The 12,787-nt window shown below is 34.3% G+C and overlaps 1 protein-coding gene and 2 long non-coding RNA genes across 3 annotated transcripts; 2 read left to right on the forward strand and 1 right to left on the reverse strand.

Annotated features, from left to right (window-relative positions):
- Window positions 1–803: 803 nt before the first annotated feature.
- On the reverse strand, window positions 804–3,196 carry LOC123881741. Its single transcript, XR_006799577.1, has 3 exons — window positions 2,547–3,196; window positions 2,107–2,460; window positions 804–1,170 (listed from the first exon to the last, which is right to left on the reverse strand). It is a non-coding gene; the product is annotated as an uncharacterized LOC123881741 (long non-coding RNA).
- Window positions 3,197–3,650: 454 nt separating this feature from the next.
- On the forward strand, window positions 3,651–5,533 carry LOC123881733. Its single transcript, XR_006799576.1, has 2 exons — window positions 3,651–4,358; window positions 5,283–5,533. It is a non-coding gene; the product is annotated as an uncharacterized LOC123881733 (long non-coding RNA).
- A 2,005-nt stretch (window positions 5,534–7,538) lies between these two features.
- On the forward strand, window positions 7,539–10,185 carry LOC123884852 (rho-N domain-containing protein 1, chloroplastic). Its single transcript, XM_045934089.1, has 2 exons — window positions 7,539–7,682; window positions 8,807–10,185. The coding sequence occupies exons 1-2, from the start codon at window positions 7,643–7,645 to the stop codon at window positions 9,916–9,918; spliced, it is 1,152 nt and encodes a 383-aa protein (XP_045790045.1). The 5' UTR covers window positions 7,539–7,642; the 3' UTR covers window positions 9,919–10,185.
- Window positions 10,186–12,787: the final 2,602 nt, after the last annotated feature.

Genomic DNA, 12,787 nt, shown 5'->3' on the forward strand with positions numbered 1-12,787 from the left:
ATGTATTATTTCATATGGGGATAATTATTTCTGGATTTATTTGATAATTTATGAACATAATGATGAAGATGAAGAACAAGGTAAGAAAGAAGATGAAGAAATAGAGAAAAAAATTAGTTGATAATGATGCACTGTTACATATAGTGGATATTCAAAATCCAATGGCTATTGTTTTTCAATAAGATCAAATGGTTTAAATTAAGAGATTTATTGAGATCTATGGTGGACCAAATGTAATGTTAGTCCACCTAATACATTTTGCGTTAAAAATTGACGGAAGGGACCATTGTGACTAACAGTCAATAGTTAAGGGACCAAAACAGATCTTTTTTTCCTTTAAGAGACCGTTTTGAAACTTAAAATGTCTTTAAGGGACCATTTTACTAATTAAGCCTTAAAAAAAAAGAGTAATGCTAAGGTCACATCATTTAACACACTCATTTGAACACACTCTCATCTATTGGAGCCACGTCACCTTTTTTGTTTTAATGTTTACCTGCTAACCGGTTTAGCACCTTTCTTTATGAGATCTTACCAACTCATTTCGGATAAAAATCCAAGACCATCTAGAGATGTAAAAGTAGTATCAAGATTGGTGCTAATGGTACAAACCTTTCAATCCCAGTCATTGTAACCAAGTTAGACCAATGTAAGTCGGGAAATGTTAGCCAATAAACATGAATAATTCTTTGGAAAATCATCAGATATGTTTATGACTGATTAATTAGCATCATCAAGCAGCCTAAAGTTAGGCAACTTAATTAGTAGTAGTATCACCATTAGTAAACCAAGACAATTGTGTTTGACAGTTCCTTAGCAATCAGTTTATTAGATAACCTATTCACACCAGCCAGTGTCTCATATTTTTGTGTGTACCCCCCAACCAGGCTCTGATACCAATTATAACATCTCATGTCAATTTATCTAGAATATCAACAAGAGTGTACATAACTGAATCGGGAAACATTAATTTTTCACTACATCAAGATCAAATACATCAATAGGATTACAATAATCCACTAAATGAATACATGATTGAGCTAACTACTAAACTCAAATAAACCGAATCTTATATAATAATAAGATTAACATGATGTCAGCTCCATAACGTAATCCACGTATCTGAATCTTCGTGCTAACAAACCAAGATATCTCAATCAACCTGCTTGTCTGAAATCAAATAAGTGGGGGATGAGAACAGTCACTTCGTCTCAGTGGATTCCTACTACCCAGTAACTATTGGTATTTACACCCGGGGCAACTAATGAACTAATATAGTTCTCTAATCCTGATAGTCAGTCCATAACATAATTTTATAACGTAATTCATAACATAACATAATATCATAAAGGTGTATCACAAATTATTATCTTGTTCGTTTTATTCATAACAAAGACACTCTGAGGTGAGCCGGTCTCAGAGGCTTGACATATCCGTCTGCGATAATAATATACATCGACACGGCTGAAGCTCACAATCATAACATAATTGGATTCTACTGAATCCCATAATGTGGTACAAAAGTAACCACCATGATTGACTGACTTTCCTAACTTAACTTGATAATCCTGATTGTTATTCTGCCCATGAATTCCCTTCCAAGGTATTTCTAAATTGTCCTGATTCCTGATACGTAATTTCCTGAAGTGTGTTTGACGCTATAAACCTAGTATATCAGTATATTGTCTATGGAAAAGTTCCAGAATAAATAAGGGTTTAAAACGAGTGGCTAAGTTTGAAAAGTAGTAATTATGCAGTGTACTGTCCTGTTATAATCGCCCAGCAAAGTTAATCCTCGCTTAGCGAATACACCAGTTAAGTACTCTGTTTTGCATTTTCTATATAAATTCATTAGATTGCCACCTACAAACCATATTCATCCAGTCATAGTCATTAACCAATATCCATCAATTATAGTAGAGGTGGACTTGGGGATTTAATCCAACTCACACACATTATAATCCTAAAACCCTTAATGTTATCATGCATCATACTTTTGGGGAATATCTTAACTTACTTTCTAAACTAATGTTGTCATACATATTCTTGATTTCGGGAAACTATGGTACTAAACTAACTAGAGTTTAAGGCTCTAAGGGAACCCACCTGATATGAATTGCAGTACCGAGTTGTCCCGCACGCTTAACAACCATCCGATTGTGCCACTCGAATACGCAAATTCGCAACAGAATTTTCTGCATAACGCAGCTTCAGACCTCCAACTTTAAATGCGTCCTCTGAGCTCATTACTCATCCAAAATATACCAAACCGGAACCAAGACGACCGTAATTGAGTTAGCTATCCATAGAAACAAACGAGATTTCAAACAGAATTATAGAGAGTGAGAACTCACCATTTAAGTGCAGCCTTGTCCAAACACGAAATCTGCAAAATCCTGTATTGAACCTTTCATTTCAAAAATTCGCACAGACCTTATTTCTCCACCAAATCTCACGAGGCTGGTATCCCAAACGACTGGAATTTTGTTAGCTAACCGTAACAACAAGCGGAATCTCAATTGAAGTTACAGAGAATGAGTAATTACCTTTTTAGTGAGTGTATGTCCAGAAATACTGGTTTTTACATAAATTCTTCCAAACTTCACCAAACCAAGCTTCCATCTTCAACTCCTTAAATCTTCCATTTCTGTTCACTTCCACTTTAAATCCCAGTTTATATCAAATACCCAAAGGTTCATAAGTGCTTTAATTTCACATGCAACCACCATAAGTTGAAGGATTGGAAATGAATGAGCAGTTTAGTGAATAAGGGTTTGGAGGCTAAGAATGATTTGGGTTAAGGTGGAGAGGGAGATTATTGCGTGGCAGAGGGAAGGAGAAGGAAGTTATGGGTTCTAACCTTGCTTCTTGAGACTCAAAGAATTCAATTCCTAACTTGCATGCAACATTGAAGTGATATTAGTGGGGTGAGCTTTGATGTTGGGGGTGGTAATGAAGGACACGGAGAGAGAAGAGAGTGTTGGGGTGAGGTGCTCTGAAATTGCTTTATGAAAATAGGAGGTAGAGTGAGTGTGATGACCTTATATAGGCATAGTTTAATTACCATTTTATCCTTTCACTTAACTTCAAAGTGTGCTTGTGTCATTTGAGTATCCCTTAATACTTGTACTCTCATTTCTATTTAGTTTCCAATAACATCTCTAATTAATATTTTCCTATTAATTAAAGTTGGGATGTTACAATCTATCTCCCTTAAAAGAATTTCGTCCTCGAAATTCCAGAATTTATTCATTCATCACCAAATTAAATTGTCTATACCCCCGTCCAGATTCTAAACTTTGCCTTAATGGAGATTAGGATATTAAGTTACCTACCTTTTGCGTGAACTCTAATTAAGCTAAATTCATCGAATTGATGCAATGCAAACGCAATGAATAATGAAGAAGTTCTTGAATTTCGCGGACGAAATTCTTTTGAGGGGGGTAGATTGTAACATCTCGACTTTAATTAATAAAAAAATATTAATTAGAGATAATTGTTGGATTTAGTTGAAGAATAATTGACCAAAGTATGAGTAGTCAAAAAGCATACACATGTCTATGTAATAAGTGGAAGGGTAATTTAGTAAAAAGGGAAAGAAAAAGAAACCATTGCTTATTTATAAACACAAGTTAAGAAGGAACAAGAAAAGTCTGCATAATCCTCTCCCTTCCCACGCCATACTCAGCTCTCTATCCCTTTCTCACATCCATGGAGTTACAAACCATTTCACTCATTTTCTTAAACCCAAGCAAACCATGTTGAAATCCTACAACAACCTTCCATTGAGAATTAATTTAGCCACTAGATCCCTCCTTTTCTCTCTGTTTAACCGAAACAACAACAACCTCATCTTCATTTTTCAAATCTTCTGACCGTACCATGCATGTGGGTTAAGTATTATCAAAAGCATTCCTTAGACCAATGGAAACAAGTTCAAAGATTGAATCTTTCTCTTCCTTTCACCTTGACCGTGCAACATTCTCCATCTCAATTTCTTCATCTATTTTCATTACCAAATCTGAAGCTATTTCTTCTCAATAGTTGAGTTATTCTCACCTTCAATTGGAGCATTTTTCTACTAGTAAAAACAATCGGTGGAATCTCAAGTGATTCAAGAATGCTCTGCATGTATGACTCCGCACCAAGAACCATTGTTGGAACTGTTGGAAATTCAATTGGTTGAGGGGTTTGATAACCAATGTACATGGTCTGGAGATGTGTTTAAAAATGGGATTCTGATGCTGTAATTTTGGCTGCGGGTTTCTACATTTTCAAGTCGCACGAACTGATACATAAGCGTACAAAATACGTTGGAATCTCGAATTTCACTCAAGGATTGTCATCAACGGAATGAGGTGGGTTCCCTTAGAGCCTTAAACTCTAGTTAGTTTAGCTCCATTAGTTTCCCCAAATAAAATAAATGCATGATAACATTAGTTCAGTTAGAATATTAGTTCCCCAATTTATCAATTGCATGACAATACTAGGATTTTAAGGAATTTATTGTGTGAGAATGGTTGAATCCCCAAACTATTCTCCATTCTGAATATATGGACTAATTACAGTGTCTGAAATTAGGAATATATGAATTGTAGGTGATTATTGGCTTGGTTTCTCATAAAAATGCAAACAGAGTTTTATACTGATGTACTCGCTTAGCGAGGAATGACTTCGCCGAGCGAGAATGTCATAATAGAACACTGCAGAATTTTACTTTAACCGCCAAATCACTCGTTTTATATTCTAATTCTTCCTAATGTATTTCTCTGGACAGTGTAACATCGTTACATATTTAAAATGTTAATCACACCTCATGAAATTAAGTATCAGGAATCAGGACAATTTAGAAATACCCTGGGAGGGAATTCATGGGCAGGATAACAATCAGGATTATTAAGTTAAGGTAAGAAAGTCAATCAATTATGGTGGTTACTTATGTACCACGTTATGGGATTCGTTAGAATCCAATTATGTTATGATTGTGAGCTTCAGCCGTGTCGATGTATATTATTATCGCAGACGGACATGTCAGGCCTCTGAGACCGGCTCACCTCAGAGTGTCTTTGTTATGAATAAAACGAACAAGATAAATAATTTGTGTTACACCTTTATGTATTATGTTATGAAATTATGTTATGTAAATCATGTTTAGAGATTGACTATCAGGATCAGAGAACTATTAGTTCGTTAGTTGCCCCGGTGTAGACACCAATAGTAATTGGGTAGTAGGAATCCACTGAGACGAAGTGACTGTCTCATCCCCACTTATTTGATTTCAGATAAACAGGTTGATCAAGATATCATGGTCTGCAAGCATGAAGTTCAGATACTTGGATTATTCTAGTTGAGCTGCCGTCATGTTATCTTATATTTGTATAAGATTTAGTTTCTTTATGTTTTCAGTTGTTAGCTCAATTTAGTATTAATCTCTTGGATTTTGGATTTTGTAATCCCATTTATGTATTCGGACAATATGTAATGAAAATTTAATGTTTACCGATTCAGTTATGTACACTCTTATCGATATTCTTTTTCGCTTCTGGTTATGTGACTTCTCTCCATGGATGCAAGCTCCTCTTGACGCCGTCCATCGTCTCAATCACAGTCTTATTTGGTCGCCGTCTGTATCACGTGTTCCGTTGGACGTTTTCATCTTCATCTCAATTGCGAGCTTTGGCGGAACAATCAATTTCTAGGTTCCCTTTTTGCAAGACAGATTAAGGTGGTATTATCAGTTTGGGTATATGGTGAATTAGGTGTTGAATAATCTATTATTGTCTGGGTAATGAGATTGATATTATCGATTTCCAATTCTTTTAGTATTTCCAATTTCCTTTTAGATTATAATTTTGCAATGGTATTTAGGTTGATTTTTTATCTGTCTTTTGTTGTTCGTGCTTCTCCAGTTTTAGTTATTAGTGCATGATAAAGACAACAAGGGGATTGGATTTGAATTTGAGAATGATGTCTTACAATCCAACGAGATGATGAGCTGAGTTTTGGTTGAGACTTGAGACAGTGAGATAGATTGGAAGATGAACAGTGACAATCCAAACAATAATAATAAAAATAAATAAATCTTTCAAACAAGATTCCGGTAGCCGAGTAATGCTTTTAAAAAAGGGATGACGTGGCTCCAATAGCTAGAAGTGGGTTCAGATGAGTGTGTTAGATGGTGTGACCCTAACACCCTTCTAAAAAAAATAGTGATTTTACTCTAAAATACTTTAGAGATTAGTTTTTAGAGATTTTATAGAAAAGTTGAATTTACTTTGTGTTTATTTATTGTAATAAAAATCATTTTTTTAAAATAAAATAATCTTTAGTTTGTTTAGATACATGTAAAAGTGATTTTTTTTAATTACAAAATAGTTTTCTTCTTTTAATATATTTTTTTCTCTCCTCTAAAAAAAGCTATTATTTTAGAAGCTACTCTTAGGGCTCGTGACCCATCTTTTTTAGAGCTTATGCAATATAAATTAGGTTTTATGCTATTTTATAAGTTTACACTAGGGAAAATTGTAATTTTATAAGCTATTTTATCATAAACTACTTTAACAGATTTTATAAGTTCACATTAGTGAAAATTGCTATTTTATAATAATATATAAAAATTGCATAAGCTGTTTGCATAAGATCTAAAAAAGAGCTAAAAAAGTCAGGCCAGGCGAACCCTTAGCTTATCATTTTTAAATGTTTTTTTTTATTATTTTTATCTTCTTATTATTTTAAAAATCTGTAACAAACATATGCAAAACATTTTAAAGTGATCATTTTAATTAAAAAAAATGATTTTTTTTTCTAAAATAAGCTATAACAAATGACCTCTAAGTCAATCATCGCCGAATCAAGCTTTTAATGTTTTTACTCAAATTTCACCTTATTTCTCTTTTATTTCCTTGTATTCAGATGACATGCAGTCAAAACTGCATGAAGTCTTGTTGTCTGAGAAGATCATACCGTCCGATTATGGTACTTTAAAACTTAGTTTAAAAGATAATATGATATCTCATTAAAAAAAAAAGTATTATATCTCTCAAACCTATCATATCAGTGACAATCTAAAAAATGTTAAAGACAAATTTAGACAAAGTAAGACAAATTTAGACAAAGAAAGGATAATGTGTTCTTTTATTTTATTTTATTTTTAACTTGATTAGATAATTTTGAAATGATAATACTTCCTCCTGCTCTAATTATAAGCAAATTTTATTTTTTAGATACATTTGAATACTAATGTATTTAGACTTAATTAAGGTCAAATACATTGATTATCTAATAAATCTAAAAAGTAGAATTTGCTTATAATTGAGATCGGAGGGAGTATCGTATAGTATCCTCTCTCTAAATTGTAGAACTAAATTATTATCTCTTCGCAACAGAACTTTATTTCTTCACAACAACACAGTACATTTTCTCCATTCTTTACAGATTTTCGTTTGTTGTTTGAAAAATGATATGGCAATGATATGACATTTTTACCCCTAAAATAATAACATATTACCGATAATACCCCTAAAATAATAACATATTACCGAGAATACCCCTTATCAAACAAAACACGCGAATTCCAACCTGCGGGAAAAGAAGAGATGCTTATATAACCGGCACCCACCGTGTAGTGTTCGGTGAGGAAACAATGTCTCAAACGGTGCATCTCGTCGTCGCTAACAACGTTGGTTAGTGTCTATCTTTATCTCTTTCTTATTCCTTCTTTTCTTCTCTGCTTTAAGATTCAAAAACCTTAGCGTTGTATAAGTAGCTCTGTGTACTTCAACTTCTTAAACCCTTTTATTTGTTTAGCTTAAAATACAAATTTTACACTAGGGTTTTAGAAATTGTGTCTTCAATTGGGTAAATTTTATGTTTTTCGCAATTGGGTGTAGCTGTTTCATAGAAAAGGTTCAACCTTTATTTGCTTCGTTTTCTGTGGAAATTATGTTATCTTAGTGGGTTCAAGATATACTTTTTTTGTGGCCAATATTTGGCATATCAGTTACCAAGTCTAACCTTATTGTACAATTCTTAGGTATGGAGTTTACGAGTTGAGTCAAGGTAGGCTCATTGAGTTTACCTAGGCTTTTGTTTTGAGTTTCACAACCTTTGGATTTACTACTGTTTCTTGAAATGGTGACATGTGGTATAGGGGGTGCTATGCCGAAGCAATTGAATACTTGCATTGTTATTAGAAGTCATCTTTTCTCTGGTTTAAGTTTTTAACTGTGTGTATGTTTGCTGAGTTTTGACCATGTTATTTTAAATTTTAATAAGTTTCTACCGTTCATTCATTTATTTTAAATAAGAAATTAATGGTGATAAAAGAGGATAACTAGTGTGCTCTTTTTTATGGAGTACATTTTAGACCGACTGTCTTTTTCCCACGCATTTTGCCAGTTAAAGTAGATACTCAAAGTCTAGTATGTAAAAATTTAAAACATAATTTTTTGTTTGGTTTTGATGACCCTTAGGGGATACCCACCAAACTAGAGATTTTGTTTCTTTCTCGGATGATTGAACCAATTTGAATCTGTATGTTTTATCTGCAACCTGTTTGTAGATATATCGCATGTCATAATGATTGTAGTGTGATTAGTTTGTTTTCTAAGCTTGCTTTTTTACAGTTGGATCTCTATAAAGTTATAAACAATCTTTACCTCATAAGTAAATTCAGAGGTTGAAAATTTGGTACTATGTCATTGGTTCATGTGGTAGGCACCGTGTTTTGTGTCATTTGATGTCTTTCTGTACTTTTTATGCCCCATACAATTATTTGTGTTGGTTGAGTGCTTTTGTAATATTGCAGGTTTTGTAATACCAGAAGGAAAGTGTTTTCCATGTTCACGTGTTTCTCGAAGAACTTCTGTATATTCATTCCCTTCTCTAGGTCGTCGTAGAATTCATTCACATGTCAAGATTGGAGGACTAAAGTCGGGTTCTTTGGCTGCATCTGTTGTATGTGAAGCAAGGAGAAGCCCCGATTTCTCAAGGCAAAACGACAGGAATGGGCCCTCCAGAGGCAGAAATAGGAACAATGATGGAAGTGATATGTTCGAGAATTTTGAAGAAGATATGTTATCTTCGAAAAATGGACCATTGGTATCACTTTCTTCAGGGAAATTACAGGCCACTTCAACCCCTGGCCCTAGAGAGAAGGAGATTGTTGAATTATTTCGGAAGGTTCAGGCTCGGCTGCGTGAGAGGTCTGTTGTCAAAGAAGAAAAGAAAGTTGAAGCACCCCGAGGGAATGTTAAAGAGAAGAGCGCCGTAGATTCCCTCCTCAACCTACTGAAGAAACACTCAGCTGAGCAAGTAAAGAGAAACAGTGGAGAGGACAGTGGAAAAGAACATAACTCTGACCAGTTGCAAGAAAGTAATCAAATTGACGGAGGACAAAGGACAAACTTTTTTAATTCAAATTCAAACAGTGCTCCAAAGGATGAGTCTCGAGCAGCCAACATTGCTTCATCAGCTAGGCCCCGATCAGTTTTCAAAAGAAAGTCTCCTGTTCCACGTGTAAGGTACCAACCTGTCTCTAATAATGAGGATGATACTAATGCAGTACCAATTGGTAGTGAATACAATGGGAACATTCATGATCTAATAGATTTGCAACATGAGGATGAGCCACAGCATGAGGATGAGCCAGAACCTGTGGCTGGAACTGATCTTGATATAAAGGATGAGCTGTTCTTCTCAGAGTTGTCAGAGGATGATTCTCATGACTCGGAGGATGATTCTCATGACAATGAACAAACCTATAATGATGAAAGTGTGGGAGAGCAGCATGTGGTTCAAAATGTGGATTTGAGTGCATTAAAGCTGACTGAGTTGAGGGCACTTGCAAAGTCTCGCGGTATAAAAGGGTTCTCAAAAATGAAGAAGGCAGAGCTTGTGGAGCTACTAACTGAGAGCTGATTAGCGGTATGAGAAGGAAAAGGAATACTAGAACAACTAAAATAGATTTCATGATAAAATATATGTTTCCTGATGTTTCTTCGTGTTGTTCTTTTTACTTTTTTAAATTTTAATCTAAACATTCCAATCCAAGTAAGTATCTTGGGTTGAGTGTTAGTAGATCATTAGAGTAATCAAAGCATCTTTTGCCTTGGAGGTTTTTAAAATTTTGTAGTTTGTGTTGCCATTATGAATTTATGAGATATGTGAATTATTTTCAGGACTAAACCTACCTTGTGTCATGAGATATCCCTGATATTTTGTTTCAATCTCTTTTTTACTAGTAGTGTGGTTGTGAACCTTGAAAGTAAACAAGTAGGAGAAAGTTTAAGTCTCTATGAAGTGTTTCTTCATACAACAATTACTGCAAAAAGGGATTTGGTGCATTTTGCTTGTTTTCTGAAATAGCACTTGTGAGTTTTTAGCAAGCATTGCAATATTTCAATTGGATGGATCCAATGGAACAGGAGCTAAAGTTAATTGAGAATAAAATAGATGAAATTTCTATTTTTTTTATTTTTAAAATCTCTAAATAGTAAATACTAATCTCTATATTAAAATCACTATTTTTTTTAAATATACAAACGGACTAATATCAGAGTATTTACTCATCTTTGTCTCACCACCAAAAAAATGTACTCATCTTTTGTCTTACTGGTTTCTTTCTACGACACATATTCAAAATTTATTCTTTCAATATAGGTATAAAGTTCTAGAGATAAATATCTCCAAATAAAAAAAGAATACAGTTGTAGTTTATTTATTTTTGTAATGTGAAATATAGTTATGAATTAATTGAATTTTGAGTAGATAATTTTGTGACTTGAACATGAGTTTATTGTCTTTAATTATGTGCTTTTTCTATCCAATTTTGATCCCTCACATCTAAAGACTAGGATTTTTATTTTTTTTACACAAGTAAACTTAAGTCATTTCATTAATAATAATAATAATAATAGAAGCAATACAACTCGGAATTACATCAAAAGTAACACGCGAAGCCTGAGATAGAGCCATCATTGCAAGAACATGAACACTCTCATTTGTTTTACGCCTAGTAAACACAACTTTGTAGTCATCGTGATTTCTAAGAGTCTTACAATTTTGCACAAACAAACCATATTCAGAGAGCTAACACATCATTTACCACTTGTTGACAATCAAGCTCAATGATCACATGGTGATGATTAAAGGAGGTAATCCATTCAAGGCCTTTTGGTAAACTCCAAGTCTTTGCTTCTGCCTGTCATGGCTGCTGTACACCAACCCGATGTTGCTGCAATAAACTGTCCTGCATTATCTCTTAGAACAGCTCCCATATCGACCTTGCAGTCCGTTGAAAAAATCGCCGCATCTATGTTGCACTTGACATAACTCTCTGGAGGTGGTTTCCAAATTAATTCTGCAATATCAGAATGTGCTACTGCAATATTAGTTCCTGTAGAAACAGTTCTGTCATGATGCTTTTGCGTTAAAAAAAAGTAACAATAAGTTAAAATAAGTATTCTAAACTCCAAGTTAACCACATAACCAATGACACCGCCATCTTTTGTTACATCAACAATAAAACGTTTATATCTCTCCCTCTCCAAAACAGTGGCACACACATCAGAAGATACATTTTGAGACCTCTTCATGAATCATGATAGTTCTATGTCCTCCCAGCACCTTAGTCTTCCACCAATTTCCTCAAATCAGTACCATACAACAGCAAAAATTTCCTCAAATGACTACAAATATCACAAGAACACAATTTCAATACCAAAGCATACAAACGTCAATTCAAACTTTTGATTTTGTTTCCCGTTTGGTCGGGATTAATCTGACGACAATTCTGCAGTATGAACATCATTCATATCTGTCCGGAACACTTCCTTTGTCATCATGCATAAGGCACTATCCGTGGATTTACTTAAACCACACCGGTATTCTAATTATTCTAAACCCCTATTATTATATTAAACAGCATTGAATTCAACCACCATTTTTCCATAGATCTTTTTTCCTCTATTTACATGAAAATACAATACGATGAATAGTTATGCGATGAAACATTTTATTATGGTCCATCTCTTTATAGAAATACAATCACTAGGATAGAAATACATTTTATTCCAGTCATTCACATCACAGAAGAAAAAAAAAAAGAATCCAACAATAAGCACTCACCAATTAAACATTCTGATTCATCCATCCCTTTTCAGAATCATGTGCAGGACTAAGGTAAGTAAACATGCAACATAAGTTCAAAACATAATTTTGCATTTGAACCAACCAACATATAAGCTTAAACCTAGTAAAGGAGCCGAAATTGCAAAAGTTTGAGGATTGAAGATGAAATTCCTGGTACACAGTAGACAAGTGTTGTCCACCATATCCAGACACTTGTCGTAACACTTGTCTTAGCAGTAAGAACAATAAAGCAGAGCATTAAAAACATATACTGAAAAACATAAACAACACACCAAAATTGTTAACCCAGTTCAGCACTACTCTGGGGGCATACCAAGCCAGGGATAAAGTCCACTAAATAGTATCAATTTAGAGTTAAACTCTCCCGTTTACAATTCCTCACTTAATCACTACCTATGCTATACTTTCTACCTAAGACTCACCTAGGTATGAGGCCCTCCTCAACTCCCTCTTCAATCACAGACAACGATTGGATCAATAGTACAATTCTAAACAAACTAGAAGACAAACTTCCATGACAAACACCTAGCCAACGACTAAGTTCACAATTTGGAGTTGCTTAAAAGCTTCCTCCAAGTATACTACTCAACTCATTACCTACATGTTTCTGAGTGAGGACACAGTGACCATCTCACAA

This window comes from Trifolium pratense, linkage group LG1 (genome assembly GCF_020283565.1).
Source record: "Trifolium pratense cultivar HEN17-A07 linkage group LG1, ARS_RC_1.1, whole genome shotgun sequence".
Classification (NCBI taxonomy): domain Eukaryota; kingdom Viridiplantae; phylum Streptophyta; class Magnoliopsida; order Fabales; family Fabaceae; genus Trifolium; species Trifolium pratense.